We start from the raw sequence: 9,014 nt of genomic DNA, 5'->3' as shown, positions 1-9,014 counted from the left end.
ACACTGCACAGTACCACTCCTCCTGTATATATACACCGCACAGTACCACTGTCCTGTATATATACACCACACAGTACCACTCCTCCTGTATATATACACTGCACAGTACCACTCCTCCTGTATATATACACTGCACAGTACCACTCCTCCTGTCCTGTATATATACACTGCACAGTACCGCCCCTCCTGTCCTGTATATATACACTGCACAGTACCACTCCTCCTGTCCTGTATATATACACTGCACAGTACCACTCCTCCTGTCCTGTATATATACACTGCACAGTACCACTCCTCCTGTCCTGTATATATACACTGCACAGTACCACTCCTCCTGTCCTGTATATATACACTGCACAGTACCACTCCTCCTGTCCTGTATATATACACTGCAGAATTTGCAATAGCTGTCACTCATATAAGAAGTGAAATCTGGCATTGGACTATACCTAGATTTCTCTGCCGTATCTGGGCATCATGAATCGTGGTATGTGTTAAAGGGGGGGGGGGGACCCACTGAGACTCTTTTGCCCGGGGCCCTCAAAAACCTGGAGCCGGCCCTGGGGGTGGGTCACCGGGCTGCGGCCGGCGCTGCAGCTGTTTAACGCTATTGACGTGTGGGCCCGCGCCCGCACGTCAATAGTTAACAGCCGCCAGCCAATCTGAGGCTGGCAGCTGACGTCAGTCCCAGTGTGCATGTCGCCGGCGTCTGACATCATTGTCAGTCGCCGGCGAGTGCACGTTTCAGCTGCGTGGAGAGAGCAGGAGCGCGGTCAGGTAAGCAGAACTTGGTTATTTTTGCAGTCCCGATCATGTGATGGTAACATTCACCGGCGAAACAATTAAAGTTCTACATCTGAGGTCTTATTCCTGCTGGGGGGGGGGGGGGGCGCCAAGCTCGGGACCAGCCCCGGGCGGCAAAAGCTCTAGCTACGCCTCTGCTAGAGGGTTAATGAGTGCTGGTGAGCCCTGGAGACAGACATGCAGCTCACACCAAGGCTGCCTGTGCTGAGACAAATACTGTGGTGTCACATTTCTTCCTGTATCCTAACATGGCGGTGTGTGGCACACTACAGACACAAGGAAGGACACAGTTGCAGCCTCACCAAGACTGATGTGTGACAGGTAGTGATCAGCTGGGGATGTCCCTATCGCGATACCTCCCTCCAGTCATGCCATATACTAACACAATATAGTATGCTCCATGCCAAGAATGTCCCTATCGGGATACCTCCCTCCAGTCATGCCATATACTAACACAATATAGTATGCTCCATGCCAAGAATGTCCCTATCGGGATACATTCAGTCATATACTATACTAACAGAATATAGTACACTCCATGCTGGGGATGTCCCTATCACAATACCTCCAGTCACACCTATACCAGGGGGTGGGGAACCTCAGGTCCCAGGGCCATTTACGGCCCTCGATGACCTTTTATCAGGCCCCCCGCCACTATAATAAAGTGCTTCAATAGGACAAAAAAGTGCAGGAAGTGTCGGTAACTAGTATAATAATAATGATAATAATTTTCAGAGTGAAGATCCTGAATATCATTGGAAGAAGGCGAGCGTCGAAACGCGCATAGGGTTTGAGCACATGTAGGTATGAGGAGCCTCCAATGTTATTGATTCTATTTACTGTATCCACTCTGTTATGGTTAATGTGTCAGCGGTATACTAGTTACCGGCACTTCCTGCACTTTTTTGTCCTATTGAAGCACTTTATTATAGTATCCACTGCATTACTATGTTTATGGGCTCAAGTGCAATTGTAACTATTTATTTATATTGTGCAATCTTGGCCTGCTAATGTTATTGCACTTTTTATAGCACTATTGCACTTTTTGCTATGTACTGATTACAGTTTTGCAAATTTCTTTTTGTGGTGCTTTTCTGATTTTTTTTTTTTTTGCTGTATTATTCATTGCACATTTTTGCAATTGTTTTGCACATTTTTTTTTGCAATATATATTTCTTGCACTATGCACTTTTGAGTGGTTTTCATATATCATTTTTTACACAAATGTTGTGCTTTTTTGGAACGGTGCTAGGATATATCATATTAGTGTGGAGGTTTATATATTATTTTGCAATATTTTGGTAGGCATCTTTTTATACTACTATATTGTGCCCATACAGTTAGGTCCATAAATATTTGGACAGAGACAACATTTTTCTAATTTTGGTTATAGACATTACCACAATGAATTTTAAACAAAACAATTCAGATGCAGTTGAAGTTCAGACTTTCAGCTTTCATTTGAGGGTATCCACATTAAAATTGGATGAAGGGTTTAGGAGTTTTAGCTCCTTAACATGTGCCACCCTGTTTTTAGAGGGACCAAAAGTAATTGGACAATTGACTCCAAGGCTATTTCATGGACAGATGTGGGCAATTCCTTCATTATATCATTCTCAATTAAGCAGATAAAAGGCCTGGAGTTGATTTGAGGTGTGGTGCTTGCATTTGGAAGGGTTTGCTGTGAAGTAAAAATGCGGTCAAAGGAGCTCTCCATGCAGGTGAAACAAGCCATCCTTTAGCTGTAAAAACAGAAGAAAAAAAAACATCAAAAAAATTGCTACAATATTAGGAGTGGCAAAATGTACAGTTTGGTACATTCTGAGAAAGAAAGAAAGCACTGGTGATCTCATCAATGCAAAAAGACCTTGGCGCCCATGGAAGACAACAGTGGTGGATGATCGCAGACTAACCCCTTAGCGACCGCCGATACGCCTTTTAACGGCGGCCGCTAAGGGTACTTAAGCCACAGCGCCGTTAATTAACGGCGCTGTGGAAAAAGTACATAGCGCCCCCCAGAGGCCGATTTTCTCCGGGGTCTCGGCTGCCGGGGGTAGCCGAGACCCCAGAGAACATGATTCGGGTCGGTTTTCACCGACCCCGCTTTTGCGATCGCCGGTAATTAACCGCATTAGTATTGTGTTTCTCTCCCCTCTAATGTGATCGGACATTAGAGGGGAGAGAAATAGGGTCCCCCGAGCCCCCCACGGTACCTTATGTACCGGAGAAGGTGCCCCCCCGGTCCCCGACCCTCCTCCTAGCTGTCCGGGCTCCAAAATGGCGGGCGCATGTGCAGATGCGCCCGCCAAAGCCTAGCTTCCCCCGGTGTATTGGGGTCTGTTTTTACAGACCCCCTGGAGCGATCGCAATCCCGGGGGTCTTTACAGACCCCCGGGATTGCGATCGCTGCAAATAGTTTGTAAAAAAAAAAAAAAAAATGCTTTGGATTTCTCTCCCCTCTGATGTGATCGCACATCAGAGGGGAGAGAAATAGAGCCCCCCACCATACCTCCTCCTGATGTCCCCCTGTCCCCGGTCCACAGCCCATGGTCCCCGGTCCCCAGCCCACTGCTCCTGGCCCCCCTTCTTCTTCTCTGCTGGAAGAAAATGGCGGGCGCATGCGCAGTGCGCCTGCCATGATCTGCCAGCAGAGACCCAGCAACCTATGAGAATTTTCTCATTGGCTGCTGGGTTTTGATTACTGTAACATGTCCAATTACAGTGATCAAAACCCCTAATATTTAATAAATATGGCAGCACTTGGGCTGTACCTCTCTCTTCTCTCCTTGTAGTTGTTCTAGGAGAGAAGACAGAGAGACTACAGTTCAAGTGCTGCCCTGTCAGTTATTCACAAAACATAATATCTGCCTCCGCCAGCATCCCATTTACCCACCCCCGTTCTCCGTAATCCCTGCATCATCAGCAGAGGATTATAAAAAAAAAGGAAAAAAAAATTATAATTTTTTTTTTAAATTTTTTTTTAGGGTTAGGGGTAGGGTTAGGGGTAGGGTTAGGGTTAGGGGAGGAATTAGATTAAATGGCCCGCAGAACTTTTAGCGCGGAGCAAGCTTACAGCCTGCTTTGCTCCGGCAGCTCCGGCAGCGAAACAGATTCTGCCCCTGAAGCTGAGCAGTTTTCAGACAGTGATGATGACTCTTCCTCCACGGGATCCCCCAGCCCGGTGGTAGCGGAGTCGGTCGTCACTGCTGAAGCTTCAGAGGCAGGACCAAGTACCGCAGTCCCCCCCCCGCTGTGGTATAATGACACCTCATTTTCCCCTCAAATTCCCCCTTTTTCTGCAGTCCCCGGAATAAAAGTAGATGTCGCCAATTTTACCCCCATTGATTTTTTTGAAATTTTCATTAGCCCCGAAGTCCTGCAATTAATCGTCCACCAAACTAACCTATATGCCCGGCAATATATTTCCCAAAAACCCACTGCCTTTCTTTCCCGTTCCTGGATCCCCACAAATGTCCCCGAAATTAAAAAATTCTTAGGCCTCACCCTGAATATGGGTATAGTAAAAAAACCCACTCTCCGCTCTTACTGGGCAACAAAAGCTGTCCACTGCACCCCTGTATTTGCAGCCATCATGTCCCGAGCCCGTTACGAAGCCCTGATGAGATTCCTCCACTTCAGTGACAATTCCCAAGCTCTCCCAAGAACTGACCCCAACTACGATCGGCTAAATAAATTAAGACCCCTAATTTCCCTCCTAAAAACTTCCTTTCTAAATTCCTATACCCCAGAGCAAAATATGGCAGTCGACGAGTCCTTGATGAGCTACAAGGGCCGTCTTTCATTCCGCCAATTTATTCCCTCCAAGAGAGCCAAATACGGCGTAAAATTATATAAAGCTTGCGAGAGCTCATCAGGGTACACGTCCACCTTCCTAATTTACGAAGGTAGGGACCGCCAAATAAACCCCCCAAACTGCCCCCAGACAATTGGTATCCCAGGCAAAATTGTCTGGGAGCTAATGACGCCCTTTCTCAATCAAGGGTACCACGTGTACACAGATAATTATTACACAAGTATCCCCCTATACAAATCCCTCCATGCTGCAAGTACAGGGGCCTGTGGGACAGTGAGGAAAAACAGAGTGGGGTTTCCGTCACAGTTGGTGTCCAGACGTTTGGAGAGGGGGGCGTCATTTTCACTTGCAAGCGACCAACTACTTGCAGTGAAGTGGAAAGACAGGAAGGACGTCTATATGCTTTCCACACTGCATACGGACACCACTGTGACGGTCAGAGAGAGGGGTGCCACCAGGGACAAAGAAAAACCTGTCTGCGTCACAGATTATAACAACCATATGGGTGGCGTAGACCTGTCAGACCAGGTTCTGCAACCATACCTGGTCAAGAGGAAGACCAGGGCGTGGTATAAAAAGGTGGGAATCTATCTAATTCAGACTGCCACCTACAACAGCTTTGTCCTATATAAAAAATCTCAAGGACCGCTAACTTTCCTGCACTTTCAGGAGAAAGTAGTAGAGAGCCTCATATTTGAGTCGATGGCACCGGGGGAAGCCTTCGACTCTGAGGATTCCCGGAGACTGTCAGAACGCCATTTTCCTCACCCTGTCCCTGTCACTCCCACCCAAAGGTATCCTCAAAAAAGGTGCCGAGTTTGCAGAAAGCATGGCAGGCGGAGTTATTCCCGATTCTATTGCCCCACATGCCCATCCCAACCAGGCCTTTGTATCTCCCCCTGTTTTGAGACCTACCACACCACCTACAATTATTAGTTTGCTTTTTTTCAATAATTTTTATTTTTTGCTTAGTGGCCCCAGTAGTACAATTTGGAACAATTGATAAATAATATTTTAATTAGTAGATCCCATTTTACCCCATTTCACAATTCCAGAACTTGATCAATCCCATACCAAACTACTATCCCAACAAATTCTCGTCCACGTACCCACATCTGTACGCTCTAGAGTGTGGACCCCACAAATGTTCTTGCAAAGTCAGGTCATCTGAAAATTCTACGACTCGATCAATCCCATACCAAACTACTATCCCAACAAATTCTCATCCACGTACCCACGTCTGTACGCTCTAGAGTGTGGACCCCACAAATGTTCTTGCAAAGTCAGGTCATCTGAAAATTCTACGACTCGATCAATCCCATACCAAACTACTATTCCAACAAATTCTCGTCCACGTACCTATGTCAATAAGCGTTAGAATGTGGACCCCAGAAATGATCATGAAAAGTGAGATTATCTGAAAATGAATTCTAGGACTTGATTACTCACAAACATTTTTGACCATTTATCTAACTTTGACTGTTTTTATAACTGTCTTGCTACACAAAACTTTGGCTTCCATTTAGATTACTTATATTTATGTTGATGATACGGGCATGATCATTTTATTGTAGGATTTCTAAAAAATGAGGAAGTTCCGTACTTATACACTATGTGCTTTACTTTATGGTTCTTGCCGAACCTCTGGTACCAGACAATACTTTCTATAGAGAACTGGTTGTTTTGTGCATATAGCGGTTCTGACCTTGGCGGGTGGGAGCTTGCTATGGTGTACCACGTCTATTGGCACATTCGTCTCTCATATAGGGATTGATGGAGCTAAAAGGACGTTGTACGACCAGTCTCTGAAAGTGTCTGCCATTCTAGCCCTGATGGTGTTCTTTCATCTTTGGAACAAACTCCGCTTTGCCACATAGTTGGCTGCATTTTCCTACACATTTTGCCCTTCATTCCAGTACAGTTTATTCTTCCTGCTACAATATACGCAAATGCGGGACAACTGTTTTGTTAGCAAGACCAATTTTATAGTCAGCCATTGTGTTTTAGGAGCATGCCTCCCTCTGTGAGTAATAATTCCTGGAAGGATTTTCTTTTTTGCTCAATGTCTCTAGAAGCTTTGAATGGGTCTTGGATCTTCAATTTCAAATAAAGCCAAATTTGTCACATTGTGCCCCTTTCTGTCCAAGCCCTGCCATTTGTCCAAACAGAACTTTTTTACTACATATGGGATATCGCTGCACTCATAATAAAGTGGGTAACGAATTGTGGGGTCCACTTTTTGATGTTATTTCTGAAAAAGTGAGACATTCAGGTCTAAAACAAGATTCTCGTGGAAAAAAATTAATTTTTTACATATGACGACCTAATGTTATCAAACTCTGTGTCATACATGTGGGTTCAAATTGCTCAATATACCCCTGATTAAAATCTTTGAGGGGTGTAGTTTCCAAAACGGGGTCAGTTGTGGGGGGTTTCTGCTGTTAGGCACATCTACAAACCCAAAATGGCGTCCGCTCTCACAATTAAGAGATTAAAAAGTCAAACGGCGCACCTTCCCTTCCAAGCTCCGCAGTGCGCTCAAACAGAGGTTTACCCCCACATACGGGGTATCGACATACTCAGGACAAATTGCACAACAACTTTTGGGGTCCATTTTGTCTTGCTACCCTTGGGAAAATAAAAAATTGGGGGTGAAAAGATCATTTTTGTGAAAAAAAAATGATTTTTAATTTTTTCGGCTCTACGTTATAAACTTGTGTGAAGCACTTGGGGGTTCAAAGTGTTGACCACACACCTAGATAAGTTCCTTAGGGGGTCTAGTTTCCAAAATGGTGTCACTTGTGGGGGGTTTCCACTGTTTAGGCACATCAGGGGCTCTCCAAACGCGACATGGTGTCCGATCTCAATTCCAGAGAATTCTATGTTGAAAAAGTCAAATGGCGCTCCTTCCCTTCTGAGCTCTACTGTGCACCCAAACAGGTTTACCCCCACATACGGGGTATCGACATACTCAGGACAAATTGCACAACAACTTTTGGGGTCCATTTTGTCTTGCTACCCTTGGGAAAATAAAAAATTGGGGGTGAAAAGATCATTTTTGTGAAAAAAAAATGATTTTTAATTTTTTCGGCTCTACGTTATAAACTTGTGTGAAGCACTTGGGGGTTCAAAGTGTTGACCACACACCTAGATAAGTTCCTTAGGGGGTCTAGTTTCCAAAATGGTGTCACTTGTGGGGGGTTTCCACTGTTTAGGCACATCAGGGGCTCTCCAAACGCGACATGGTGTCCGATCTCAATTCCAGAGAATTCTATGTTGAAAAAGTCAAATGGCGCTCCTTCCCTTCTGAGCTCTACTGTGCACCAAAACAGAGGTTTACCCCCACATACGGGGTATCGACATACTCAGGACAAATTGCACAACAATTTTTGGGGTCCATTTTGTCTTGCTACCCTTGGGAAAATAAAAAATTGGGAGGGAAAAGATCATTTTTGTGAAAAAAAAATGATTTTTAATTTTTTCGGCTCTACGTTATAAACTTGTGTGAAGCACTTGGGGGTTCAAAGTGTTGACCACACACCTAGATAAGTTCCTTAGGGGGTCTAGTTTCCAAAATGGTGTCACTTGTGGGGGGTTTCCACTGTTTAGGCACATCAGGGGCTCTCCAAACGCGACATGGTGTCCGATCTCAATTCCAGAGAATTCTATGTTGAAAAAGTCAAATGGCGCTCCTTCCCTTCTGAGCTCTACTGTGCACCCAAACAGAGGTTTACCCCCACATACGGGGTATCGACATACTCAGGACAAATTGCACAACAACTTTTGGGGTCCATTTTGTCTTGCTACCCTTGGGAAAATAAAAAATTGGGGGTGAAAAGATCATTTTTGTGAAAAAAAAATGATTTTTAATTTTTTCGGCTCTACGTTATAAACTTGTGTGAAGCACTTGGGGGTTCAAAGTGTTGACCACACACCTAGATAAGTTCCTTAGGGGGTCTAGTTTCCAAAATGGTGTCACTTGTGGGGGGTTTCCACTGTTTAGGCACATCAGCGGCTCTCCAAACGCGACATGGTGTCCGATCTCAATTCCAGGGAATTCTATGTTGAAAAAGCCAAATGGCGCTCCTTCCCTCCTGAGCTCTACTGTGCACCCAAACAGTGGTCCCTCCCCACATATGGGGTATCGGCATTCTCCGGACAAATTGCACAACAAATTATGTGGTTCATTTTCTTTTTTTACACATGTGAAAATAAAAAAAATTGGTTCTGAAGTAAAATATTTGTGAAAAAAAGTAAAATGTTCATTTTTTCCTTCCACATTGCTTCAGTTCCTGTGCAGCAACTGAAGGGTTAATAAACTTCTTGAATGTGGTTTTGTGTACCTTGAGGGGTGCAGTTTTTAGAATGGTGTCAATTTTGGGCATTTTCTGCTACA

The 9,014-nt window shown here is 44.8% G+C and overlaps 1 protein-coding gene across 1 annotated transcript in view; it reads left to right on the top strand.

The window, feature by feature from the left end:
* The first annotated feature begins 1,054 nt into the window (after nucleotides 1–1,054).
* AKAP1 (A-kinase anchoring protein 1) overlaps nucleotides 1,055–9,014 on the top strand; it is a 118,105-nt gene continuing 110,145 nt past the window's right edge. The window contains exon 1 of the mRNA XM_069757790.1: nucleotides 1,055–1,125. Within this exon, the coding sequence (XP_069613891.1) occupies nucleotides 1,115–1,125 (11 nt within the window). The 5' untranslated portion in view covers nucleotides 1,055–1,114. The remainder of the gene's footprint in view (nucleotides 1,126–9,014) is intronic.

Source organism: Ranitomeya imitator, chromosome 3 (genome assembly GCF_032444005.1).
Source record: "Ranitomeya imitator isolate aRanImi1 chromosome 3, aRanImi1.pri, whole genome shotgun sequence".
Taxonomy (NCBI): domain Eukaryota; kingdom Metazoa; phylum Chordata; class Amphibia; order Anura; family Dendrobatidae; genus Ranitomeya; species Ranitomeya imitator.
This window is presented reverse-complemented; position numbering and strand designations above follow the sequence as displayed.